This window comes from Neofelis nebulosa, chromosome 16, assembly GCF_028018385.1.
Source record: "Neofelis nebulosa isolate mNeoNeb1 chromosome 16, mNeoNeb1.pri, whole genome shotgun sequence".
Taxonomy (NCBI): domain Eukaryota; kingdom Metazoa; phylum Chordata; class Mammalia; order Carnivora; family Felidae; genus Neofelis; species Neofelis nebulosa.
Window position 1 is genome coordinate 65,690,650 of NC_080797.1, and position 10,879 is coordinate 65,701,528.

The 10,879-nt window shown below is 52.4% G+C and overlaps 1 protein-coding gene across 5 annotated transcripts in view; it reads right to left on the bottom strand.

Moving 5' to 3' along the window:
• The window catches only part of TRPV3 (transient receptor potential cation channel subfamily V member 3), a 37,657-nt gene extending 27,343 nt beyond the window's left edge, over positions 1-10,314 (bottom strand). For 3 of the 5 annotated variants that reach the window (XR_009255469.1, XM_058705924.1, XM_058705925.1), the window contains exons 1-4: positions 10,103-10,314; positions 7,538-7,658; positions 1,031-1,135; positions 771-857 (exon numbers count right to left, since the gene is read on the bottom strand). Coding sequence is in view for 4 of the 5 variants with exons in the window: in XM_058705924.1 (XP_058561907.1) it covers positions 771-857; positions 1,031-1,135; positions 7,538-7,656 (311 nt within the window). In the remaining variant the exon portion in view is untranslated. The remainder of the gene's footprint in view (positions 1-770; positions 858-1,030; positions 1,136-7,537; positions 7,659-10,102) is intronic. The other 2 variants (XM_058705922.1, XM_058705923.1) reach the window with 2 other exon arrangements.
• Positions 10,315-10,879: the final 565 nt, after the last annotated feature.

Consider the following 10,879-nt stretch of genomic DNA (forward strand, 5'->3'; position numbering starts at 1 on the left):
ATATGCGCTTGGGGGCTCCCGGGTGGCTCAGTCGGTTAAATATCTGACACTTGATTTTGGCTCAGTCATGATCTCACGGTTCATGGGATGGAGCCCTGCATCCAGCTCTGCACTGACGGTGTGGTACCTGCTTCAGATTCTGTGTCTCCCTCTCTCTCTGCCCCTCCCCCGCACACTCTCTATTTCTCTCTCTCTCTCAAAATAAGGAAGCTTTTAAATACACACACACACACACACACACACACACACACACACACACACATATTTAGATACACATAGTAAAGGTGATTAGGAAGAACTATTAATGGCGATTACCTAAAAAAGTATGAGAGTAGAGGAAGGAAAATCCCACTTTCATCTTTTGTGGTGTCTGAATTGTTTAAATCTATCTCTCTGGGCCCCCACACTCCGAATAGGCAACCATGGTAACTCACATTCTTTTGTTTGTGTGTGTTCTTGCGGAAATGCATATGATGTTTCATGGTTTATATGCATATATTTTTAAGTTACGTAGACGGGATTGTATTAAAGTTCTCATTCTGTTTCATACTGTGGCTTGAATGCTTCACAATGAATGGGTAATACATTTTATAGTTTATAAAATGTAGTACTCCCCTCCCCCCCCACAAAAATGCCTACATGCCGCAGCCATAGGCCCAGACATTCGTCCCAGCCCCCGGGAAGGGAGGCTTCTTTCTCTCTCCTGGGTCCTGGTGCCCGTGCCCCTGACCTGGTGGACACCGTGGGATGAGAGGAAGGGCCAGGCTCACCTGGGACTGTTGGGATTGGACGGCGTCTCTGTCACGTCGTCCTGAGGGGACTGCGGAGAGTCCATGTCATCACAGTTGCCAGAGAGGCTGGAGGGTGGGGGAAAGGAAGAGGGACACAGGAGTTTAAAACTGGACAATGGTAGCATGCCGCAACCGGGCCTGGCCACGTGGCCCAGAATGAGTCACCGCCCCCGCCCCCTGGAACTGAGGGCTGGGTTGGCAGGGGGTGGGGATGGCCGGGCAGGGGGGCCGGGACTCACCACTGCCGGATGTTGGAGTCCATAGGCTTGGAGAAGACGGGAGGAGAGGTCTTGGAGACTGTGGGGTTGGGATCAAACCCTTCTATCTCCAGGAAGAAGTGTGCACTGTGGGGACACCCAAGCAAGGCCATCAGAGCTGGGGCAGAGATTGTCCACCTGTGTGTCCTGCAACCCTGCTTCCAAGAGTGCCCAGCCACACAGAGCACTCGCTCTCGGCCGGCTCTGTGCTGGACCCGGTCCCTCGTGGCCTCACTCTTCCCTCACAGCAGCCCTTGAGGATGGGTACCACCCCAATCATCCACATTCCACAGGGGGACCTGAGGAGGCTCTGAGGTCAAGCGACTTGCCCAAGCTCACACAGCAGGCAGGCAGCAGAGCCAAGATTCAAAGCTGGGTTTGGGTGACTCTTGTCACTAAAAATACTGAGTAGATGAACACAGGGGTCTCTACCGGGGTGGCCTAACATCTTAGGGGACTTGCCTGTCTGCAGGTGCAAAGGACCCACCAGCAATGGTGAACATGGCAACAAGAACCACAATTTCCCATCATGCCCCCCAACTGCCCCTCTGGCCTCAGATCTGAAGAGCCCTGCCAGGGAGAGGTCCCTAGATGCTGACATCTACAAGGGCCTTTCCTGGCTGCCAGGGCACAGTCCCCACCCCCACATTCAACCCCCTTTGACCACCTCTCATATTGTTTTGTTGGCACAGAAAATAGATCTAGAGCAGTGAGTGGATATAAAAATTCCGGGTTTAGGGCTAAGAACCCCTTGTGGAGAAGGAAAACTCAGGAAAGCACTTTGGACAGTGGAGGCAAGGAGCAGTAGAGGGGCAAGTGAAGGGCATGCTTTCCCCCAGGGCTGGAAGAGAGACTTAGGCGCAGGGTCTGTGACCTGGATAAGCCCCAAGGAAAGGGACAGACTTACTGCCCCATGAGAGGCAAGATACAGACCCAAGATAGGACTCCCCAACCAGACATAGCCCGGCCTCACCTTTAGACACGCCCACAAACACAGACACGCCCACTCTCGGAACCCACAGTCACACACTCAGGGACAAGCCTTCTCATGACCTCCAGAGTAGTGAGGATCAGGCTGGCGGTCAGTTGTAGCAATACTCCCCACGCCGTGGCTGCTGCAGCACACCTGCCGGCTCAGTGACCTCACCTGGGAATGATGGCCTTCTGCCACCTGGCCTCTCTCCTCAGTGCCTTTGCTGCCTGCCTCTTTCAGGCCCAGAAGGATCAACACACTCCCTCCTTTTCTCACAAGACCACAGAAGAGCTCCCAAGGTATGATTCCAGCCATATCAAGTTCAGAAGGAAGGGCATCAGGGAAGGGATCATGGCCCCATTCTACAGATGAGGGAACTGAGGCTCAGGCTGGAGCAGCAGCTCATCCATAGTCACCCCACCAGGCTGGAAGCCAAGTTGGTCAGAGAACCTGACTCCTGATTCCAGCCTCCTCAAAGTTTATACCAGTATCCACACTGCTCTCCCCTCAGCCCTCTGGATCTTCCAGCCAAAGCAGCTCTAGGGATTAGCTGCAGGTGGAGACTGCCCAACATAGGCACTTCCCAGGATGGGGCAGACAGGAGGGAGACTTGGGTCTTGCCTGGGGAATTCCTCTCCTCTCCAGGCACACACAAACCTGGAAGTCTCAGAACAAATCCAGTACTTGGGTGGGGACAGAAATGCGGTGGGAGACAGGGCTGGCTAGCACATTGGGCCTCACCCTCCTATCTTCTGCCCATCAGAGGAATGTTCTGATCTGACCTGAAATCAAATCCTTCTTCCAAAAGAGAAGTAAACCCCTGATGGGGAGCCCAAAATCTGGGTTCTAGTCTGCCTCGGTCTCTGCCTCTACCTCCTGTATGCCCCCAGGATGGAGAATAGTTGGGCCAGATAATCCCTAAGGCCTGGACTCTGGAGCCAGGACAGCTCTAAAATCATCCACGAATGGACTGTGCAGCTGAAGTGGGCATCAGAGGTCATCCAGTCTGATCACCACTCTTGGCATCCCTGGAGTGCCCCAGAAATGCCACCCTAAAGCTGTCCCTGCTTGCCTGGGCTCCTCAGTAGTGCATCTACTCAATAAACATTTATTGAGCACCCACAGTGTATCAGGCACTGTTCTAGGAGCTGGAGATTAAATGGTGCACAAATGGGCAAAGATCGCTCTGAAGAGCTACCGTTCTAGTGAATCGGTCAGAACTGGCCCCACGGATCGGACCAGGGCATAGCACAATGAGGCCATTTCTTTTCCTGCTCCAGACAACACACTGACCTTCAGCTGTAAGATCCTCAGTGGAAGGAACTATAACTGCAATGTCCTTGATTCTCCAGAACCCAGCACTAGCTTTGACACTCAGAAGACTTAACAAAGGAGCAGAACATGGACAGGTAACATATGAAAGATAAATGCGAGGAAGGAAAAATGGCTAGTCAGATAGATGGACAGATTAGTTGGATGGGTGAATAAGGTGGATAGATGAGTAGATGGTGCACGAATGCATGAATACATGGAAGGCTAGATGAATGGATACATGGATGGCTGAGGAATGAGTACTTGGGTGGGCAGATCAGTGGGTAGATGCAGAGACTGGTAGACTGGCCCAATAAGCAGGTAGGATTAAACTTAAAACTTTAAATGTTGGGAGGTTGCATCCCTCAAGTGACTCCTGTTGGGCTCTCATTGCCCAAAGCTTTCTTCTCTTTTTCTCGGTCTTGCACATGAAGCTAAGGAAGGGTCCCCTGCCCCTCCTCTACCTCTCCTCCTTCTCAGGGCCTCCTCCCAGAGTCCAAAGGGGCCTCAAGGATGGAGCAGAAAATCAGATCATGACAGCATCTCTCTACTCCAGGCCTGGAAAACAAGGCCCCCAGGGAGGGGAAGAAATATTTCCTTATCTTACTGTGAAGTGTCCTCCCTCATGCCGAGGAACTGTGCTAAGCCACCAGGACACTTAATCATCAACTTACCCCCTCTGTCTCTTGTTGTCTCACCTGCTCCTTCACTGACCCACCCACTTACTTAAAAACTACTAGGGGCGCCTGGGTGGCTCAGTCGGTTACATGGCCATCTTTGGCTCAGGTCATGATTTCACGGTTCGTGAGTTCAAGCCCCACATCGGGCTCTGTGCTGACAGCTCAGAACCTGGAGCTGCTTTGATTCTGCGTTTCCTTCTCTCTCTGCCCCTCTGCCTCTGGAGCTGTGTCTGTGTCTCTGTCTCTCTCTCTCTCAAAAATAAATAAACATTAAAAAAAATTAAAAAAAAAAACTACTAATATGCTCAGTGTAGGAAACCTGGGGAGCAGGGAAGGAAGAGATGACCCTTCTATGGATCCTGTCCTCGGAGATTTCAACCAAAGCTAGGACATCATCCCAATAGGCACCTCAGTCTCTTTAGGGAGGAGCTGGGCTATGGGATCTCAGGGGAGGAGAAGGTTCTTCAGTTCAGGGCAGGGACAAGAATGGGCTTTGTGCTCTGTCACTGTGGGACTTGCTCTGGATCTTGGAGCAGATCTGTGGCTTGGAAAAATCCCCAGAAGCAGAGAGCACAACATGAGAAAAGCTTCCATGGCAGGAAGGCAAGGACTATGTCTGAGGAAGGAAGTCTTTGGTGGCAGGGAACAAGAGTGTTGAGAGCTGGGCTGCAAAGATTACTGACTGTGAGCAAGGACCCAATTCCTGGGATGGGGAGCTGCTAGATCATGAGGGCCATCCCACACCTGCCCTATTTGCCACTGCACATGCCACATCTCACCTGCCATCATGACAGATGGTGAAGTCTTGGCCATGTGCCATCCTAGCTCCTAATATGCAGCATATGCTGTTTGTTTGTTCCTACCTTTGATCCAGACCAGAGGGCACCACAAGTGTGTTGTTAACTCAGGTGAGCATACAGCTCTGCACCATGTCTCCTGCATTTCTGTCCCTTTTGAAGATAATGAACTGCCCCTGAGCTGGGAAGGAGCCTGTGTGGCCAACCACTTTGTCCCAAGAAATGCCCAAGGGCCCTGGTCTCCAAAAGACCCGTTCCTCCATACCTTTCATCAGCCTGGGCCTCTATCCCAGGGTGTCACCTTGCCCAGGATTCAGTAAGGAGGCCATAGTGGTAGCTGTTCATGAGAAATAGCATGATGGTTGAGGAAAAGCTCCAGGTCCAGAAAAATTTCTCCCCACCTAGACCTCTTGGTGTCTTCAATCCCACCATTAGTACAGATTCACTTACTGATCAAACTGGCCTTCTTTATTTACATAGAATTTTTATTTTTCTTTCTAGGCTGAGTCTTATACTCAGTTTTGAGGGAGATGCTCAAACCTTTGGGGTATGGGGAGAAATAGGCACGTGAGGGCCCTCAAAGAGCTCTTGGGAAGAAGGGGCTACCATTTCAGGAGACAACAGCCACACCTCACACCCAGGCCTTTGGCTTTTGAGGCCATAGGTAGAGCTGAGTCTACAGCTAAGTCATGAACAGGGATAGGCTCAGAAAAGGCAGTTTGGCTGTGGAAAGATCCTGGGATTTTCCTGAAACCCTGTCTGAAATCCTTCCCTGAGGTCCAAATCTCCCCTAGGAATGTGAGAGGGGGAAAGGGAAAGAGGCAGGAGGGTGGTATTTGGTGGCTTAGCTCAGGGATACCTCCACCCTTACCTAGACAAGCAAGCCCACCCAGGTCCAGGCTGTCCCCACAGTCCCGCCAATACCTGTCTGAACTCAGTGTCCACTCAGTTTTCTCTCCTACAGTCCAGGATGGAGCCTCCACCTGGATGTCCCTCGGACACTTCTCAGCCAAAATTCACATCTGAATTTGGCTTGTCTCTCCTCATCTTGCTCTTTCTCCTGACATGAGCATGTCAGAGATGGCCCCATCATCTCTGCAGGTCCCCCCACCAGATGAAGGGGATGTCTCTTTGTCCTCCTTGTCCCCGACTTCTTATAGCTGATCCTGCAGACCCCACGATCCTGATACCTTTCTGACCCGACCCCCTCTTCTCCATCCCTGATCACCCAGGTTCAGACCTCACCACCTGTCACTCAGGCTTCCCAAGAACTTTGTCATCTCCCTGCTCCCAGCCTCTCCTCCAAACCATCATCCACACAGATCACCCAGAGTATCGTTTCCAAAATGAAAATCTCACCATGCCCTCCCTCTCACACAAAATCCCTTTAGGCTCCCCACCGCCCTCAGGTTTGTCTAAATTTCTTAACCAATCCCCAAGACCCAGCTCCAATGAGACTCATGTTCCCCAAAATTCCTCCACCCACAAAGCACTTCAGCTATATCAGCTATACAGTCCCTCACTGGTCTCCGCCCCTAGCCTCTTTCTGGGATGCTCTTTCCTTTCTTCTCCACCTGCCATCACCCATTTCAAACCACTTCATCCAGGAAGTGCCCTGATCCTTTCCACAGGATCAGAACGACCCACCCCTTCTCAGACCCCATCCTGCCTGGTTGTCAGGACACTTCCCACATTCTTCTGGGTGCCTTTCTCACCAGACTATGAGCAGGGATGGCATTCTTTCTGTCTCCCCAGCCTGGGCCCTGGTGCATAAAAAACTTCAGTGATTATTACTCAAAACAACAGACAAAAAGGAAAGCACCAACTTTACATCTGGCCCAAGAGGGGGCCTGGGATGGACACAGAGGAGGCAGGACAAATGAGCTGAACTAGACCTGGAGCTCACCGGGGTCTAGTGAAAGCACAGCTTGTGGGGAGGAGGGCCATTCGGGCTTGAGGGGCACCAAATCAGCTGAGGGTGTGGGGGACTGCCATGGAGGCATCTCAGGGGACAGGGATGACCCTGGAGAAGTACTTTCCTTGCTCCTGCTTCTTCCACATCCCCATCTGGGAAGTAGTCATAGCCATCTCAGCCCCATCCGGTTCCCAGGGGTTCTTTGGAATAATAATAACAATGACAATGATGAAGATGAATCTCCAAGTAACAAAAACACTATCAACACTAGCACGTGCAGGGCACTGACTATGTGCCAGGCACAGAGCATTATGCCAACAACCTCAATTAACCATCATCCTATGAGTTGGTGCCTTTGCTGGTGTCCCCATTATACAGGTGGCATTAAAGGGCTTGAATAAGCTGTGGCTCAGCACCCAGTGGACAGGAAAGTAGTTGGTGTATGTAAAAAAAGTACCCACTTGGGGGCCCAGACTACCCGAAATTTCCATGTGCTTCATGTGCTTTCTTGCTCCTTGTTTCAAGGATGGCTCCAGAAATCCCTTGCTTCACCCAGAAGCCTTCCTGAATATTTCTGCATCAGTGCCTCTGATACCTCCCTGATTATTCTGGTTGTACTGACTTCCCCAGCTCAGCCCCCTGAGTATGCAGTGCTATTTCCCCACCCTCCCCCCATTTATACCTAGTTGGACACCAAGTCACCCCAGATGAACTGAGAGTCTTAGGTCTACCCCAGGCAAGTGATCCCTGAGGATGGACACCAGGATCCTTCCTGTGCCTTTACAACACAGTGACCAAGCCCTCCAGCCCTACCTCTTCTTGGTTGGCGTAATCTCTGCTGACCTCTTCTCCTGCAGGATGGCAGGGTTCCCACTGGGGACAGCAGCTCTTCTGCCCATGAGGGGCACCATTTCCTTAGTGTGGACATTCATGACTGGAACACAATCACAGCACAGATGCTTAGGTTGAGTAGGCATGGAGGAGCTTCAGGGGGCTTCAGACCCCCATGTGTCACCATGTGGCCCCTGATCATACCCCAGGATAAGGATCTCACTCTCCACCTTCCCAGGCTGCCAACTCTTCCCAGGGACAGGGAGATTGTCCCCGCAATTTCTCCTGCTCCCTACTCCAGCATCCCTGCTCCTGTGCAGCCTAGGAGAGCCCAACAGAGCTTCTAGGCAGAGACCACCATGCCCTTAGCTTCTCTCAAGACATCATCTCCAGCCACCAATATTCAGGTGGACTCCCAAGAATTAGCTCTGCTTTTTCTAATGTCCTTATCAGATTTTGTGTTCAGAGCTATCCTCAACAGAATAAGACTATCACATCCTTTACTCCAGACACTATGTTCATAGTAATACAGCCTCCAGCCTCTCTGGTGTTTTGGATTTCTTAGCACCCTGGTAGTCTCTGCAGCTAACACACTGATTATCTTTGTGTCATCCACCCAGAGCTGAGTGCAACCGGCCTTGTAGCTATCTGTCCATTGGACTCCCTTCTCACCTGAAGGGAGCAGTGGAGCCCCTCCCCAATGCAGAGGAGGCAGCCCCTCAGTCTTGAACTGTTTTACTGATGTTCATACTGATGGAGCTGGATGCCATGTTGGCATCCCTCTGAGGGATATGCTAAAGAGAGGGACTGACGTGTCTTTTGAGGACACTAAGGGGACCTTAGAGGTTTCTCTGTATAGGAAAGCCTGAATAAAGACCAGGGCTCAAGAAAGTTAGCAAGTGGCAAGAAGCTGGTTTGGTTGCAGAACCTGGGGAGTTCATGGGGACCACTGGCAGGGAGAGGCTCAGAAGTAGGTGGGGCCATGTTGTATGGGCCTGGAACATCAGTCAGGAGCTGCGGCTGGTCCCAAGGGCAGTGGGGCATGGGAGGGCCCTGGGTTACATAGGAGACAGCCATTTTAGAGGAAGGTGGAGTGGAGGATGGAGGAGACCAGGCCATGGGGCTGGGAGGAGGCTGCCGTGGAGGCCATTGGCATGGGTAAGCGTAGGCTGGCCATGTAGGATGAGATGGACAGGGCAAAGGGCTGTGTGGACAGGAGGTGACTCTACAGTAAATGGGGGGGGGGGCATTCTCAACTTGAACAGCCCCCAGAGAACTCCCTCAGAGTCATGGAGGTGGGGGCAGAGGACAAATTTCTATAGGAAGAGTCCAGGTGGGTGGGATGGAGCCAGGGCCACTGGTAACCTTGGTCCAAATAGGAAAAGTTCCTGGAAAAAGTGTCCGGAGCAGTTTGCCATCAGACCGCAGTGAGGTTGGGAAATGGGACAGGCGTCCTCCCCCAAAATTAGCAGCCCTGGGAAAGGAGGAGTTATCCAGGGGAGGGCTTTGGTGTTGGAATGCAGGTACCTTGGGGCAAGGACCTTTGAAGAGGGGCCTTAAGGCCAGGTGGGTGAAGTATCCTACTGAGAGAGAATCATGATCATGTGAGTCCCTGACTATATCCACAGTTACAGGATGAGGCTGGGTGGCCTTTACCACCTTCCTCAGCCCACAGTGGCTTATGGCCAGATACGGCTAAAAGGTTGAGCTAAACCAAGAGTGAAGGAGAGGGATGCAGGGCATGTCTCTTACCCCTCTCTGGGCCTCTGTTTTCTCTTCTGATAAATGGACTGAATGGACCCAAGGACCCTATGGCTCTCACCTATGACAGCTGGCTGCTCCCTCCTCCCTGCCCTGGGCCCATGAGTTGGGGCAATTCTGGGAAGGTGGACAGGAGAGGGTCAAGAAAACTCTGGTCTGAAGCTATAATTAGCAGTGATAATTAACTCCCTGAGTCACCCCACAAACCCTGCATTCTCACCTGTGGGACTCTCTCGCTGCCTTGCTCTCGATGTCTCTGGGATTGGGCTTCCTCACCTGGGAAGTGCCTCCCAAGTCCTGATACTGACTGGAATGGCCTTCCCTGGAAGACAGACCAGGCCTGGGGGCCACGGGGAGCCCCTGCAGCTGCTGGCTCAGCACCTGTGAGTTGCCTGGGCCTTGTCTCTCTCAAGCTCTGGGCTACCTCATCTCATCCTTACCCCCTTACAGTCCTGCCCCAGAGAGCCACATCCCTGGGGCCTGCTGGTGGGGACAAGAAACTCACTTCTGCCCCTTGGAGGGTGTGAGCCCTTCCCCCTCTTCAAGATCTCCTAACCTCAGGGAAGTTTCCTGGGTCCATCAGAACCTGTGCTCTGGCACACTCCCTGGGCCAAGAGCTCACGTCTAACTTTGTTTCTCCTGCTAGAGATCCAAGCTTCTTCCCAACCCCTCCCCCAAGGCCTATCAGCAAAGGGTGGATGTGACCTAAAGGACCCCTTAGGTCTTTGCCCTAGGGTCCCCTAGGACCTTGGAGGGCACTGGTTGCCATGTGTGGTGAGGACTCACCTGGTAAGGTCCGGGTGGTGGTGGCTGCCCTTGCTCTGAGATCACCGCATGTCCCAGGCCCAAGGACCCCCAGAGGGACTATGGCTGAGGCGGCGGGAGGCTCTCATCATAGGCAGGGAGATGGCTGAAATGAGGCGTCGGAGGCAGAACTGGCTGGGCCACCTGCCCTAGGCGCCAAGCAGGCCACACCCACCAGCCATAGCTGCAGCGCCCGCCCACCCACATGCCTTGCCTGAGTCACCCCCACACCCACACAGCAGCCCAACCTGGAAGAAGGCAGGGGAGGCAGCAGGTGCCAAGGCTGAAGTTCTGGACCCAACTCTTTTCTCTCTTGTATTTGATGTATCATGAGCCTCAGTTTCCACAACTGAGAAATGGGAATTATAATACCTACTTCCCATGGATGCTGTGAAGAGTCAAAGAGATCATGCTGGTGAGAGAGCCTAATGAATGGTCAAGTGCTCTGCCCTGAGCTCTGGGAGGAAAGGCCACAGCCAAGCACTGGCCTGGTTGATCCAAAGGTGGCCAGCCCCGAGACTTGGTATCTGTCCGTCAAAGTCTGGGATCAGACCTTTCCAAAGACAAAGGAAGTCTCCCACTCAAAGCTTACAACCAGATATTATGTACTTCAGACCTTGGGGCCAGACAGCCTCACCCCTTTCTGGCTATATGACCTTGAGCCAGTCATTCCTCCCGTTTCCCACCTGTGAAATGTGCATAATAAATCCACCTTGCAGAATTACTTGAGAAAACACACAGAAAGGACTTGAACAAGGC